We start from the raw sequence: 18,288 nt of genomic DNA on the forward strand, positions 1-18,288 counted from the left end.
GACGTTGTATACCGTGTCACGAGGTCGTCCAAGGATCGCGACTTAATGGCCGTTATTTATATTTTATTCGCTTAGGACTTTTTAAAACTTGGCATAGCACTTGTTGTTTAAGAGCGCAATCTTGAATTACCGCTCCTCGCGCCCGTTGAAAAAGTAAAAATCATAATAAAAGCGGGGAAAAAATAATAAATTTAATTTAAAACCAACTCCGGATTGTTTAAGTATTTTTTTTTTTTTTAGGCCTCTTAACCCAATTTCCGTTACCGTAGAATCGTTATTGAAACTGCACACCCCGCGTTAAGAAAACGTTTTAAATGCGACACGCTAATTTGTTTTAATCGTTTTGTTCCAGGCGTTTTCGAGCACATCAAGTAGGTATATGAAATATTTCTCCACTTCCCATACGTTTTCGCACTCTTATCAACGTTACACCAATGTTGAAAATTACTTTAATTACTCAAACGAGTTGAGATGTAAAATAAACTGCTGTTACCTCAGACGTTAAATAAAATTAACATACGATTATTTTTATTCAACATCTTTTTCGTGTAGCGTAAAATTGTATACATAACTCAAGACTATGGCAACTTATTTAAGACGAATGTTTTGGTTGAAATCGACATTTTGTGCTTATTTTTTTAGTAAAAACCCGATAATTTTTGTAAAGAAAATAAAATAAATACTTTCAATTGGCGTTTGACTTTGTAGTACTCTTAATTTTCACGAAAATTAATATTTTTCCACAAAAAAATTATCACTTTTACGGCTTTTTACAATGTCTCTTTCCGTTGTTTATGTTATGTGCGCTGTTTGCATTCCATTTGAGTTTCGCTACTTAACAAGTAACCTTTTTCACATTAATTTTAGTGTTTTGTGAAAACGCGTGTCAAGAATTCATTATATTGTTTGACGCGAGCCCTATTGTAATACAATAGCTTTTGGTCATTCCGAACAACCTGATTTTCTATGGTTTACACTAAATAACAGCGTTTACCACTGCATTTATCAAAATTGTATTCTGTTTTATGTTACAATTATTAAATGCACATTTGTTCAAAACGTATATTGTACATAAATTTGTTTTATAAATCGAGACATTCACTATGGCAGTAAGCCTTACGTTTGGTCTATTGTTGAGTAGAAAAAAAATTATAACTAAATCCAGTTGCACCGAAAAAGAGATGTATTGAGAACACACGAACATACATTTAACGCGTTCTAATTAAAATATAGCGCTGTACAAATTAGCGAACAAAGGACCTACAATAAAAACTGGCGTACACTTAGATTAAAACCGATAAACTCTGTGAAATAATTTTAGTGGGTTACTACAGTACACCGTATACATAGAGCCGCACCTACATATTATTAATATTATTAACAGCCACTGCCTCTCATGTTAGTACAACTGCATTTACGCTGTACCTGCTACCTTCTCGTTTCACGGTTAGACACACGCGGTCATACATATATTATATAACCCGCATTTACATATTATTATACTGTACACAAGTTTGCTATGTATCGAGATACACATACATAGATAAACATCCCCTGGGCCATTCTTGTTAATAATCAACACTCGTGTTTTGTATTATTTTGGCCAAATATTTTTCGGTTGCCCAACTCGCCCAATTATTATTTATACCATTCAGCAACACCATATTAATATAATATAGCCGTTATGTTATTTTGTATTCTGTACGGTAAATTATTGACATGTTTAACGGATGTCGTTGAAAGAACGTGTGACTTTTTATTGTCTCAATAGCAACTATGGTTATCAATATTATGATTATACTATGTAGTAATTATTGTTGGGTGTTCACTAACCGGTTCACGCACACACACACACGTTGAACGCGTTAAAATATGTATCATTGCCGATAACACAAAATATGTTCGCATGTCACAATGTTTAACATTCTAAATGTTAAATAACCCACACGACGTTCGTGTGGTTCACTTTGAAAAATAAAACTACAATCTCTTTCGGTCATCGTGCACTGAATCAAAAGTATTGTTTTTGCATATTATACTCAGCTGAATTTTGAATTCAACGAAAATAACTTGCCCAATCTAGAAAACAAATGGTCCAATCGAAACTGAAACTCCATCCGTCATCCGTTTTCTTTTCCAATTCTCTGAACTAAAGCAACTGATACCCCAATTACCGCTTCGGGCAACGACGTTTGTACAGGGTGATCCGTTTAACATTAGACAGACACTCATTTCTTTAAAAATGATCACAATTTTGTGGTTTTTCTATTTGAAATTGATTTGCTTAACGTCATTAAACAGTACTAAACAATAATTCAATTGTAATCTTTTTTTGATAAATACCAGATTTCTAATAACTTTTGGAACTTAAAAAGTCAAGTTTATAAAGCTCCGGAGAATGTACGGCTTAAAAAGGTAAATATTAAATAATTATGTATAATATTGTAAATCAAGATTTTGCTACAAAATAGCAATTATTTTATGAGATATCGAGTGTCTTAAGATAAATGGATCACTCTGTATTATAACCTGATCTTCAGTGTTATAGTAAAATAACTAACCATCACACAATCCGGTTACTTTAAATGTACAAGAGGTGTTGAATTTCATTCATTTTTTAGCTCGATGACAACGCCCTTATCGGCTTGAAATAAAACACCTACCTACATCACTGAAACATTTTTCCTAGATTTATTCAAAGTTACATTCTAGTTGGAATATGTATTTTATAATGCAAAGGGCAAATATCACTAAAACTGTCACCCGTTATCTATTTTCAACGGCGTCCTCCATCTAGTTATAACGATACTATATAGACATATTTATATTATCTCTAGCCTGTCACATTTCTCTATTTAAAATGAAATACCTCACAAAGTATGTTGCCGTGTCAATTTTGTCAAGAATTTTATTGCCACACTTACTTCATCAAATGCGAAGATGGCCATCTATCAAACGAATGATAAAGAGATCTGGAAACATTGCTCTAACCTACGCTCAGTTTCGTTAACTATATAACCAACTTTCAGCGGTTCCAGAGCTGCTTGACTTACAAACTAACCTTTGTCAAAACCTACACGTGAATTTACAAAATAAATATCCTAATCGATAAAAATGCCAAAAATATTGTACTATGTCAATAGTTTTAATATTTGTTATCATTCCTTTATATTTGTATATAATACATACATTTAGTACGATGATAATAATTAGCCACTACAGTCTGTATTTAATTAAATACACTTGAAATATATTGTTATTATAATAAATACCAACATAATTTATGTAATTTAGTGGACAAAAAATGAAGGGAAAATGTTAATACCTTTTAAAATTTCGTACGAAACAATAGAGTCGTAGGTAAATTACATTTTAATAGCTATAATTTACTTTTTTTTAATTACTTATAAAATATTTTTTACACACATTTTTAATTATGTACCTTCCGAACAAAAAAATAAATAAATATAATACTTTAATTTAACCAATTTAATATAATAGTTGGAATTAAAACGTATTTTATGACTGCTCATTATTATTAACAACAATTACTATCAACAATGAGTAAAAAGGGGACATTTCGGCCAAGTGGGATATAACGGTACAGTATCTCTGAGTGGAAGACTGTTTAAGAATGGAATAGTCATTCTCTATTATATTTCCCCTATCTGTTTAGGTTTCACAATGGTTTGGACCGCGGTAGGTTGACATCCAGCCGTAATCTCGGCTTTGCGAATTAAAACCTCCCTTGGGACCACCCTGATATAAGAAATTATAGATGTTAAATGCGGAGGCCGAAATAATTAAAGAACAGTAGGGTGGGTAAATATAGCCTGTATAAATATCAAAATTGAAAGAAATGATTATTTTAAGAGATAAGCAACGCCCGATGAATGCAATGAGATAACGGGATAGGGGCACGAGGTCAATGACGTTTTTACCTAGCATGTTTTTGTATTGTATTGTTACACATAAATAATAACGTGATTTTTTAAAGTGGTGGGCAACAACTTTTATTTGTATGATTTTTTACCATTGCCGTCATGTAGCTTAACAGACCTAGCTATCAGCATGAGATGGTTTTTATAGCAAATTTGCTTTTGGGTGAGGTTATTAGTTCGTCACCTTAGTGGGGACAGGCGGTTCCTTTCCACTAGACGGGTTTCGCGCCTAGCAAAAATAACTACAACTGTAGCTGCTGACCAAGTGAGACCAGCGACGGTGAGCGCTTACACACTCTTTCCCTATCAACTTGGCCTCCCCGTGATTTTTTATAGGTTGTAAAATCTTGGCCGTTACTAATAAGTACCAACATTTTGCATTGTGTTTTCAAAATGATAAAATAACTTTTTTTTTTATTACTTTTTAATACTACCGAACCAGACGATGGTATATTATACGCAGAGCTAACACGAATTACAAAAAAACTATAGCACGTTAATACGATAGGAAGAAACTAATAAAGTAAACTTATATTTTGTACGGTTATTTTTCTTTCTAAAATAAATCTTTAATTTTTTTTACAAAAATAAACTATATATAGCGTTATGAAACCCACAGTTTTATTTCTTGACAGTAGAAACTCGTGTGACACAATTTCTGTTACAGAACTTGAAGTTGATTTGATTTTTTGCTTTTATAAGTAATCACGCACCATTTTTATCCGTCACTATAATACCATAGTAACAATATGTACAAAACTTACGGTACCGAAACCTTTTTTTTTCAATAATTTTATCGGTTATTCTTATAAGAATATACATCACGTTTTTAATTAAACGCATTACATGGTGTAAAGTTTCGTAATTTAAGTTTTCCATCTCGAAATCACGAAAGTTGTACTGTATAATTGGTTGTGAGAGAAGCCAGAATAAGCTTCTACATCATGAACGAAACATAATCATTTTCGAAAGTACACTTAATTTCAGTAAATTTAAATTACATTATATTATATAATTATTATGCAGGAAAAAATGAGCAATATTATGTTACCGAAAAACGAAAACTTCCAAAATAATTTTTTTAATTTTTTATACATTACCCACTTTCTTACATCCACAATCGAGAATATAATAACAATTTTGGTGAACAAATGAGCAGTAACTACCATCATTTTTTTTTTTAGTACACACAATATCATATCAAGAATTTGTAGTTTTTTTTAACAAAAAGGAATAACGTCTAACCTTTGCCTTTAAGGTGCTTAAGAATTTGGAAATATTTTTAAACCCACATGACTAACGCGCTAAGAAAAATACCGCGACAGCTTGGAATTCAGTAGACAAATGGAAATCAAAAGATCGTACTTAGTTCCAAAATTGAGATGTATAACATTTTTTTTTAATAAAAAGTATAAAATGTAATAATTTACTGTTTTTATGGATGTCAGTATTAAATTAAAGTGTTAACAACAAAACACACTATAGTTACAAAATAAAAACCTATTTCTGACTTAATCTATTTACCACTAAAATCAACATATGTAGTAGGTATTATATATAACACAAATAATACATTAATTTTTATTTTACCAAAGTTTTAAGAAATTTTTTATTCGTCTTTAGTTCCTGTATACTTAGTGTTTTTAACGATTTTTTTTTTCAAGATCACAATATAAATACTATGTCGGTATGTCAAAAATATATTTTGGAAATGATATGAAAACAAATATGTGTTATTCCTTGTACATTGAATTTATATATATATATATATATATATGAATATATTTTACATATATATATATGTATGTGTGTAGTAACATATTGTCGAGGATCTAGTTGTTCGCGGATAATATGTATTATATGAAAATCGTGGGCGCACTTTCGTTCCTGGTGGTTTCCTGTTTGTGGAGAAAATTGAATTTTAGATTTACTATTAATATTCAATGGTGTCACTATAGTAGGTAAAAGGAAACCGGGAAACGGATAGTAATAGAATTTAATCCAGGGCAGAAGAGCACGCGTGCGAGGGTGTCGATGCGTGCTAGCAAAAAAGGACGATAGAGTAAAATGGTTTTTTTTTTTTTTGTGATACCGCATTTTCATAATCTGAGTTCAGCTAAAGCGAACTGTGGGCACACAACAACAGTTGTCAGCTACAATGGACGGAAATCGATAATGATTTAAAAAGAAGAATAAAAAAAAATGCATTTAAACCGAGCCAGATGGCAGTTTTTCCTCGACGTTTTAATTCGCAATGGTTGTTATGAGCTTTGCGCTTTACCATCACGTTCCGTTGCTCCATCGTCAACCCGCGCAAAATATTTTAATTATAATACTTGAAGAAAATATTTTATTACTTTACTATAGTATTTACATAAATACATTTAGAGCTAGACCTGTATTATATAATATAGCGTGCGAAAAGCCAGTCGTTTCGAAGAGGCGACAATTTTCGGTTTTTTCTGTCTTAACGACCAAAGGTTAAGGAACCATCAGATTTCTGTACTCTAACCGTGGAAAATAATGAGATTTATTTGTCTTTTTCACTGAACAACAGCCAGTGAGAAGTTCGTCTTGTGTGAAGAGCAAACCACCAAAAAAAAAAAAACCCAATGTCTATAGTCTAGACAAACGCGGTTACTTGTTGAAGAAGAAAAGCAAAAGTAAATAGACCTCATCCGGCATCAACGGTATTGTCTTAACTACTCGTGAAGCAAGACGTCGTTTTCCACGTTGTATAATGGATATATTGACCGTTTACTACCGTTTAATTTTAATTGTATTTTCCCAACATATTTAATGAACCGTTTATTAATGATCGATTACAATAGAAGTACAAGCAAATTGTAAATTTGCCTATAACGCCTGTATACCATTATTTTCAGTTCATCTGTAAACTATACATTGATATTAAATTCATCGCTATCAAATGTTAAATTTGCAATATATCTACTAAAAAAAGAAAATCCAATTTATACTATATAGCTATATGCTATTAAATCTTAAACGTCATTAAAACTTTTCCTATGCTATACATATTATATGAACGTAGTTTTGTTGTAAGAATTTGCTTAAAAAGTTGTTAAAACTAAAAACAAAAATTGCTTTTATTTAATGAAAAAGCAAATTAACATAATCTCTTTTTGAACGGCATCGTGGTAGATTTTGTCTTCGCACTACGACACTAAGTACATTATAAAAAAAAACACGCGAAATTATATACATATTATTTTTGAACAATATTTTTAGATACACGAGTCAAATAAAAAATGACAACAATATTCGTGTTCTTCGAATTCTGTGGAGTTTTAATTTTGTTTTTTTTTCTTTATATTAGCAGTGTTTTTTTATTTAACGCAAGATTATAAATTTTGTCGAGAAACTTGAATATTCTGTAAGTGCGGGATAAGGAGTTTTACTTCATTAAAAAAAGTCATTGCAATAAATGTGGGCACGGTGAAAAGTAATTCACTTCTTTGTATTACACTTACAGATGAAACGTTTTGTATTTGCTTTACAACCGGAATTAACTAAAATAAATATTTTTACTAATTAAAATAACTGTAATATTTGTCTATATGAAAAAAGTATGACGGCTTTTTACACAGCCGTTAACGTTTTGTAGTCAATGTTTGAGAACGACATTGTTTTTAAAAAAAAAAACTATGCTTATATAATATATATGAACAAAGGAACTGTAGATTGTAAACTTATTGTTTTCTTTTTAATTTATTGTATAATTATTCACAAGTTGTTGATACAATAGTAATACAGTGACACTCATAACTTAAAAATATACAACGCTATTTTAATAAAATGTTGTAGACACATTTTACAAAATTATTTTTAAAAAATTATTACTACAATAGGTATAAGTTATTACGTCATGTAAATCATTATTATTATAATTTGATTGGTAGATTGAATTATTTACAGCTTACTATACTAACCATCGTGCTAAGAAGAAATGTCCTTTAAGAAACTTAATTTCATAGGTTTTTGATGGGACTATTTTGTTGGAAAATATAATATTATCATTTGGTTTAAGTAATAACTATAAAATTATGAAAACAATTTAAAAAAGTCTATTGTATTTTATGATATTGACTGGTTCATAGTTAACCAATCTCCCTGTATATAAATTACAAGTACTTAACCGATGGATTCGTATTTGTAACAAAGAATAGTATACATGGTATTATTATAGGCGTATCGACGTGGACGCCATTTTGAAAACATGTGTGATGTCATATAACCATATTTTATGTGTCATGTTCCTGAACTTAACGCATCATCGTTTTATATTGGGTATAGCGTCCGAAATTGTGGTCACTTTATCTTTGACCACGACGGCTATAGGTTATTGACTTCCATCTCTTTTACACGGTGCGCGCTTTCAATAATAAAATATCACATTTTAGCCTTTTCAGGTCAAGGTGGTAAAAAATAATCTGTCTCATCTTTATACGCACATCGTTTTGCGACCCTCTGTATTAATTTAAGAGTAAAAATAATACAACAATAAACCTTCGTCCCCAGCTGATGTTCAGTAGAAAGAAAAAACTTTATATCGTCTGGTACGTTGGAAAGGTGATTCGATAACATACGGCCAGTTATTAGCAACAAAAAAAAAAATATAAATAAAATGGTACTATTATTTTTATTTCATTCTTTGAAAAAAAATGTATAAAAATAATTTGTAATGTACAATTTTTTATAGTTAACGATGTCGCGTTACTAAATCATTATTCAAAAACTAAGTTTATTTCAATTATATAAAGATGTACAAAAAAAATAGAAAATAAAAAAACCAATTTATATTTGACTTTTTAACATCAGCTGTAAAATCTATTGGTGCATTACATTATATTTTATTGAAAAAAAACGTAAATCTATTCCAAATGATCTTATCAGTTTACATTTCGGAGCAATCGAATTTCAATGTAATCTTCTTTTTGGATATATTATATTTTAGAATGACGTCTTGTTTCAGAAATTATTTCTCGACATATTTCATCGGATTTTTCCGACGTTATAGTATAGTTACAGATCCCAGGTGCGGCAAAATCCTAAGTACCTACTTTATATACCACTTGAGGGAAAATTCCAAAGTCAAATACATGCACATTATGTTTATATAGATGCGGCCTTACTTCGTATTCGATTGGTCGTAATCCTTGCACCTGCTGTGTATACAGTTTTCGTTGTACCGCTTTAACCTCATTTGGGACTACCTATGTAGCGCCATATATTGAAAGAAAACACCGTACGCACGAGCAGTATTGCCATAGAGATAAACTAGGATTCCATGACATTATTGAAACAGAATTAAATATATATATATATATATATATATATATATATATACATATATATATATATAATATATATATATATATATATATATATATATACACTCCCGTAGTATATAAGTTTTGAAAAGTTTATGTAAATACAAACACATACACACACACACACACACACACACACACTCACACACACATCGACTTCAAAAATATAGATTTTAAAGTTCAGATTACCTATACCGTACAACATACGGGATATACAACCGTAATATCATACTCAGTGCCTCCGTTTTGTTTATTTATATTTTTTGTATGATTATTATTATTATAACAATATTATTTTTGATATTTCTAAAGTTTTTATTGACTTTATAAAAAAATATGAATGTTTTTGTGTTATTTTCTTATTTTGTTGGTTTTGGTTGTAATTTGCAATGTAAAAGTCAAAATAACTATTTATGCTTAAACCGTAATAATAGTTTTAAAAAAAAACAACAACTAAAATACGATCGTTTATACAAATGAAAAAACATATATTAATTACGCCCTTTAGTTAATTACAGCTGTAGTCACAATATGGATCATATTAATAAATTTGTCAGTATTATTAATTATTAAAAACGGTAATACTTTTAATGAAAACGTAACGTTTATATTCGTATTTAATAAAAACCCACGCGTTATCCGAGTAAAATATGTATAGAGTTTAATGTACAATAATAATTTATGCTTTTCTGTGCATGTGTCAGAATTTGAATGAGGTCGCCCATATTAAATCATATTTTCCAAATAAATCTGTTTTACAACAGAGCATTGACGTGAGTTTTAAAGAATTATTTAACGCGATTAATTCGGTAATCGCCAAATTTTTGAAACGTAGAAAGAAAAAAAATTCATGCACAAGCTGAATGGACTAAAACTCCAAGTGTGCCTAGGCTTTTCAATTAACCAGCTTAATCAATAACGAAATGTCTATAGAATGAAAAAAAATATAACGTGTTGACAACGACATATGGCTGTCACCAACAAGGTTATTCATTTCGCTTCAATTTTTCAAATACACATAGAAATAAAAATCCGCGCATAGGTTTTTTCTTTGGGTATTGTGAAAAAGCAATTTTGAAAAACAACAACAATAACCGTTTCCCAATATTACGTGCCAAAAACGGGATGCATTTATTGGTGTCCTATAGGAAGACAGCATTAAAGTGTCAATTTAATCTTCTCCAGTAGAAATGATTTATATCTACGCTATGCGTTGCCAACGTACCAAACACAAAGTCAAATAATTCAATTCCATAGGAATGTTTTATAATACACAATACAAAAAAATATTGTCTTCAGGACTGTTATAGCATAGTCTGTTAACGCCAAATAAATCACACATAATACGTTTTAACGAAGGTACAAATATATTTTTCAAATATTCATCTTTTACAAAAATATGTTTTTATGCTATTGCAATAAAATAATCTAATCTAAACGGTACTCTCCTCACTTGTTTATTGCACTATTGTTACTTGTTAGTAACGACATTCAACTCTTAAGAGCTTACTATATTACATGTTTGTTGAAGTTTTATCTAATCCTCTCCATTAGTAGTTGTACAGCTATCTATTATACTCTAGTATAACTGTTTTCTTTCTTATAGTACAATAGTAAATCATAGTACCCTAATCAATATTTCACCACGATGTACAATTTCTAGTTTGTTGTATCTAAATTTTCACTCGATTGAGTTAATACTATTTTCGATGACCATACAAAACCACGATGAGAAATAATATGTTCATAGATAATAAGAAATATCAAATCTCTCTCTTTATTTTCCACTATATCTCTCTCAAACTTTCTTTATATCAATCTCTGCTGTTTTTTGAGCTGAATAACTCACCATAACTTATAATATACAATTTTAAATTATATAATAATATACATTTAGCTTCCATTTTAAGCAATTTGTTTTTTCGATGTTTACTGTTAAGGCGATTAAATATTTTTACTGCTATATATATAATACGAATTACACTTTTAGTTCAAAATATAATCTACACTATTAGTCTATAGTTGAAATGTATTTTCCGATTAAAACTTTTAATATTATTCCGAAAAATGTTCTTTTTCCTTTAGAGATTAAGTATAAAATTTTTAAGCAAGATATATAAAAAATAAACTTATACATACATATTAACTTTGTATTTTTTCGCGGTTATAAAATATGACAAAACTTAAATTACAAGAACCTTAGTTACAAAGAATTTTAGTTATTTTTTTTATTTCAATCCATATCAAACTTATTACTTTGGGACATTTTCTTTTTTTTTAAATAAACAGTATTTTTTTAAAACAAATTAAAAAAAAAAGTCAACACTCTATGTAGTGAAACTTGGCTAAGACGAAATCGAATAGAACCAAAAGAAAAATAAGCAGTCTTCCATACGTAACAATTTTTTTATATTTATATGCAATGAACGTTTTTTGTTTCAGAAGAGCTCCATGTGGAAGCACGTACTGACTATAAGATGACCAAATGCACGGACAATGCCTGGTATCCGGCCTATGCAGCTGATCATGATGGTGATGGTGAGTTATGGTGCTACGTTCGCCGACTGGACGGACTGTCCAGCTCCTTGCCAGTGTAAGTGGAGCTCTGGCAAGAAGACTGCACTCTGCAAAGATGTAGGATTCACCGAAATACCATCGGTGTTAAACGCTGATATGCAAGTACTAGATCTGAGCTCGAATAGCATTCGTCATCTGCCAGAAGATTCGTTTAAATCGGTCGGCTTGCTAAATTTGCAACGCATTTTCTTGCGTGGTTGTGGCATACGAAACGTGCACAAGGATGCTTTTCGAGAACTAAAAATACTCATAGAGCTCGATCTCAGTGATAATCTAATAGGATCAATCCACCAAGAAACTTTCCACGGCAACGAACGACTGCGTGTGTTGTACTTAAACGGCAACCCGTTGGCTGAACTAAAAGAAGCTCAGTTCCCGGTGTTGCAGCATCTCCGAACTATCGAGTTGCAACATTGCCAAATCAAGCGGATTCATCGAGATGCATTTCTACATTTATCTTCGTTGGAAACGCTCAATCTCAATGGAAATCTTTTGAAACAACTTTCAGAAACCGTGTTCTTACCCATATCTAAACTGAAAACTCTTTCCTTGGACGGGAACCCGTGGGTATGTGACTGTCAACTGAGGAGTTTCCGAAATTGGTTCGTGTCCTCTAACCTTTACTCACATCCGCTAACATGCATTGAGCCACCTGCTTTGTCGAGCACTCGATGGGAAAATATCGAGCCCCAAGAATTCGCGTGTCCACCAGCTGTGAAGATAAATAGAAACAACGTGCTGGAAGAAAATGGCAACAACGTGACTTTTGTCTGTGAAATAACCGGGGATCCCGAACCTGAAGTGAGTTGGTACTTCAATGGACACCACATAGAAAACTTCACCGACAGGATAGACGAAAACCGAACGTTGCTTGAAATAGGCCGTATTTGGAGCGTGCTAAGCGTGTCTAACGTGTCAGAGAATGTGGCGGGTGACTACACGTGTGAAGCCAGAAATTCTCGCGGTCAAATGTCGACGAATGTGTCTTTGGTGTTACCTGAAGTAGCTGTAGCAACAACTCTAAGCAAATCTAAATCCGTATACCTAGTTGTGGTGTGTGTCGCGGTTAGTGTCACGGCCTTGCTGTTTACGGTCGGCTTGGCTTGCTGCATTTGCCACGTAAGAAAAGTAAGCCGCAGCGGCGGGCGCCGAGTCGGCAAGCCAAATTTCAAAGGGAGTGCCAGCTTCAGCGACGCCGACAAACGTTTATTGGATGCCAGCATATCCACTACCCAGGCAGGAAGCTGTGAAGTCCTCGGTGGCGGTTCGCCGTCGTGCCAAGACCTCGAACTCATTGAGCAATCTTTGCAGAGTATACCGTTGGCGGCTGTGTGTGACCAACAGCCCGTCCACATAACTATCGAGAGCCACGACCCCGGTGTGTCCGTGTACCCGCCACCGCCAGAGTTCTCAACTAGCATTCTGCCGTCAGTTAGTGGGTTCGGAAATATATTCATTTCCGTTTCCGTCAGCCAAGATCCTCAGGAACAAGAATCTAGATATCCCGATTTGCTGGACTTGAAACACAGGCAAAAACAAAACGTTAGCGTAGGCACCGCTGACCTACAGCAACATCAAATGCCCGCCGCTTCTTATTATGCGACAATGCCCAGGAAAAATCGTTACAAGGATCCAGACCACTCACATTATTATCACCATCATACTATGAAATCAGCTGCTACTCCACACTACGATAATATGGGTCCTAGAATCACGGCTACCGGTAGCTGTACCAACCTGTCGGCATTGTCGATCAGTGGTGGATCCTCCGACGAAATTCCTCCACCTCCCCCGCCGCCGCTTTGCACTGGTCATACCGATTACGTGGCTCTATAAAATTGAATTCTATTCAAAACCATACAGTAAAAGGTTGTTTGTAGAACTTGTATTCCATTTCCATAAAAATATTTCGTTTACAGTTTTATGGAATACTATGTTGCCGGGTAAATGACCGGACACCGACTAAGCCTTCTTGTTTATTAGATGCTAGTCTTATAATATCAAAATGCGCTATGGGATAAAAATTTCACATGGGGTAGGCAAAATTATCTCGAAAAAAACTGTATCGTTTCTGTTACTGACGCAAAGACTCAAAAGCGCCAGTTTTAATAGTACATTATACATCTTTAATCACATAACATTCATTTCTTAGAAAACGAAGTTAAAGTGTTATGAATAAAAGGGTATTAAATGGCGAAAGACACAGTCCAAAATAATGAATATATGGTAAATGGGTTTTCCCATTTACCCGAGGGAAATGAAGAAGTACACATTGTATTAAATGGTTCTGTTCTATTTTTTGCTTTGCGTTGTCAGTAGCCTAAACTCGACAATCTTTATAGTTTTTTTTAAATAATGACAATTTGTTTCCAGATTCTTTAACTATCAAACATCTAATAATATTCTACTATTTTTTTAACAATATGAGGTTTTATAATTCATGTAATTTTTTAACTATCGCGAATCATTTTGATTGATACCTACTTAATTATTTTAATTTTATATAGTTTACGTAGTACCCAATTTATAGAAAAAGATGATATTGACGATCTAAAAATAATAATAATTGACAACTATGAATGTGTTAAGGCTTTCTTGGATTTAAATATTGTTAGCTTGATAATCTTCGAATGTTTCCATGTCTGTAATGAATCTGCAATGAGTCCGAAACGTCGTCAACAAATCAAAGACATTAGATACATCCAAAGATTACAAATTAATGATTGACACTAGTAAAATAGTTCGTCTATATGTATGAAGTTTCAAAGTAGTATTCATTTTTTTTTTCTGAGTAATATGTAAGCCATAAAAATTAAGTTAATCAGTTACCGACGCAAGTAGATTACCTATATTATTATTCATTTTAAATTTATAAGCTAAAACGAATGTTATATTTATCTGTTGTACGATACTACAATCAATTACATTTTAATGTATGATATTTATATAATGTACTTATAATTACTTTTCTGTATTCATTTTTGTAAACCACTTTTCGAAATTATTGATACTACATCATTATTTACTTATTTATCCTAATGAATTTTAATTATAAAAGATGATAGGTGTTAATATTTTTGTTATTTTCTTAAGCATAAATAACTATAAAACATTATTTAAAGACAATTAAGCTATTGAAACAGTACTATGAATGAATATTATAATGTTAATAATGTAAAAATGTTTAGATCTTTTTGAAATCATATTATTAAAACAGTATGACTTTTTTTTTGTTATTTTTCATATTTTTAAATTGTTTACAGGCATAAATCGTTAATGAAATCTTAGATCATGTACAAGAGCTGTGCATGTATTTCTCTTGTTTTCCTTTGAATTGATTTTGTTATCTTATAAAAAAAAAAATACAGTGTTTTGTGGCGATTATCGAATGTGCCCATTTGTGTGTATACTCACTAACTATGTGTGTCCATCACTATAACAGAATAAAACATATTATTAAAATATAATTCACAATTTCAGGTTTTTATAATTTTAAGGTACTTTTTAGATTTTTGCAGGTTATTTATTAACGGAAAATGATGTATGAAGTACCCTAATCGTAAGTCAATAATTATGTTGCAAACAATAATTATGATGATTACATTTTTTAATTGGGGTCAAAATTCTTCAATCATTATATATTTCACTTCGTATTTGATTAACACATCATATCATTTCATTGTACTGTAAACGTTTTATAATGACTTTTTTATTTATATTGTTTTAATATATACATGTTACTTAATATAAGATCTATTTATGTGTGATTCCAAAGTTTAAATGATGTAATTAGTATTGGCTCGGTAATACTTAGTATGTGACGTTGTATCTTCTGTTTATCCAATTTTATTGGTTATGGCTTATTATACTTAATGATAGCTTAATTTATTATAAGCTGTATTTTTTAATATTTTTACTTTACTACTTCACAGAAGTAATATTGGTTTCCTATTTCCGCAAATTGACATTATGTAATTATTAGGACTTATCATTTTTATAGTTACTTATCGGAATTACCGTAGTATACATTATTAGGATAACAGAAGGTATAACGTCCTCAAAAAAAAAAAAATATATTACATTTACGAAGAAAGGGGCATATCATTAATGATTGAATAATACGTTTTACTTTGGTTTATTGATACACTGTTTTAAACATAAAAAAAATATATTGATAATTTATGATTAGGTTTAAAGTTTCCAATACTCTATTTCACTTCCAATTAAATAAAACTCAGTCCTACTAAGAATCATAACCTATATAAGTTTAAAAACGACAAGTATTAAAAAGTGTACTTATTTTCCAATATAGTTTAACACGAATATGCTTTTAACCCAATATTGTTGTATCAGTTTATATACGAGTATGATTTCATAAATACTAAATTATAAAATATAAACCATCGTTTTTTATTTGATTATGATAAGTTCTGTGTTATATAAATCAGAAAGTAAGTTTTTTTTTTTTTTACATGTTACGTTTCTTGTTAATGGTGTTAATAAAACACAATGTATGATGATAATAGTATAATATGAAAATTAAAAATGTTTATGTCACTATTTATAAAACATATTTTATTTACATGCCTTTATTTTATTTTATGTTGTAGTTTTGATTGCATAACATAATAATAATATTATGCATTTTATAAAAAATGGTTTGTAGTTAATTGTATTTAGATAGGTATATTTAAAAAAAAATTCAATTATACGAAAGATACTTGAAACGTGTATATACAATATATATATATATATAAAGTTATTTTATGTGGTTTATTCTTTTTACTGTCCTAAAAAAAAAATACACTTTTTACTACACAACATAATATTTGTATCGGTAAAAAGTAACAAACGTTCTGATATTTGTTTGTGGTTTAAAACTTAAATAATAGCGTTAAATTATTCTAAGTTGCATGTACATACATACAGACTCATAAACTACTAAACTAATAGAATGAATATAATCGAATACATATTTGCATTAACGTCGAAGCCAAAACAACGGGCAGGAACCCAAAGCAGCTGTGAAAGCACAGCACGAAAAGGAATTTGCTAACAGTGTGGCGTCTTGACATCCGGTATACTACCGCTTTGTTGCTTCCGGCTTTCTGGGTAAACGCTTGAGACCACAACCGCGGTTGACTTTTGTAGAGACAGGAATTGAAGGTGCAGCCAGTTCCGGTGGCGTTCAAGACAAGTCCACGCTGCACCATCTGTGTAGGTAAAGTGGTGGCAGACGAACGTTTCGGCCTGGCACTCTGAACCCACTATTGAAAACATCTCACACTCAAGACTGTGATATAGAAACCGTAAAATAACATGAAAAGTGTTTAAACACGACTTCGAAATGTTATTTAAAACATCAAATTTAATAGTCACATCAAAATTTTAATTTCTCAACACTTCCAGTGTCTTATTAATTCAGTTTGCAGTATTCAAACTAACCATCGCCTGTCAGAAGCCATGCTTATTTGGTAATTGGGAGGACATAATTATAATATTATTTTCATCTGATTATACATCTTGATCTGATTTTTTTAATATATATATATGTATAATACATAAAGCGTAGGCATGTCTATAAGATGTTTAACCAAGAAGTATTTTCTTGTCATTTACTAATAGTTTTGTAGTTATGTTGCCTAAAATACTAACAAATTAATTAATAAAATGGATTACTTATGTTAATTGACTCAGAGGATATCAGATGATTTCGAATAAATTGTATATCGATCGAGTTTAACTAGTGTTTACGTTTTGCTCGCTTAGAACAGCTAAAGGGTTGGTTAAAACCGAAGTGTATGGGCAAAACCCGACGACGAAACACGACGGTTTTTACATCTGTCAAATCTTGATTTTAACCACGACGTGTTTTATCGTGTTTGGGGCCCTTTAAGGAAGGTTCGTGCTGAGGATCAAACTTTTATACTTACCTGTACTAATGTTTCTATGGATTTTTCAAATCATAGCCGACTTTGTCGTTAACCAAATCTAATCTGATCTAACAAAAATTGTATCGTTAAATGTTTTTTTTCCTCAAATGTTAGCATATCCACTTATTCATGATTTCATAATATTATGATATTAAATCTATGGTTTATAGTTTTTAATTCTTCATAACTTTTTTTATCATATTAATTACGGATGAAAGTTGAAACCACAGACTATATGACAACATAAGATATTTTTTAAAAGACTGATGAGAGATGCGAAGGTAACAGTACAGTCGCATGAATTAGTATAAACTATTGTGCTGATATTTTACAATATTATTGTACAAACTCCTTATTAACCATAAGATAAAAAAGTCATAAGATAACTGACTATATTATCGCATTATAATTTATTTTTATTTAATCTGATATATTATAAAATTGTATACTTGAGTCTACGGTCATATTTATTTCATTTTGAATCAT

At 31.0% G+C, this 18,288-nt stretch overlaps 1 protein-coding gene across 3 annotated transcripts in view; it reads left to right on the top strand.

The window, feature by feature from the left end:
• LOC126846365 (leucine-rich repeat-containing protein 24-like) overlaps positions 1 to 14,900 on the top strand; it is a 97,474-nt gene extending 82,574 nt beyond the window's left edge. For 2 of the 3 annotated variants that reach the window (XM_050585706.1, XM_050585708.1), the window contains one exon: positions 11,735 to 14,900. In XM_050585706.1, coding sequence (XP_050441663.1) covers positions 11,789 to 13,705 — 1,917 coding nt within the window. In that variant the 5' untranslated portion in view covers positions 11,735 to 11,788 and the 3' untranslated portion in view covers positions 13,706 to 14,900. The remainder of the gene's footprint in view (positions 1 to 11,734) is intronic. The other variant, XM_050585707.1, reaches the window with a different exon arrangement.
• Positions 14,901 to 18,288: the final 3,388 nt, after the last annotated feature.

This window comes from Adelges cooleyi, unplaced genomic scaffold (assembly GCF_023614345.1).
Source record: "Adelges cooleyi isolate 19-005CV unplaced genomic scaffold, UGA_ACOO_1.1 ACOO_flye_CR_arks_rails_tigmint_CR_PRNA_9, whole genome shotgun sequence".
Taxonomy (NCBI): domain Eukaryota; kingdom Metazoa; phylum Arthropoda; class Insecta; order Hemiptera; family Adelgidae; genus Adelges; species Adelges cooleyi.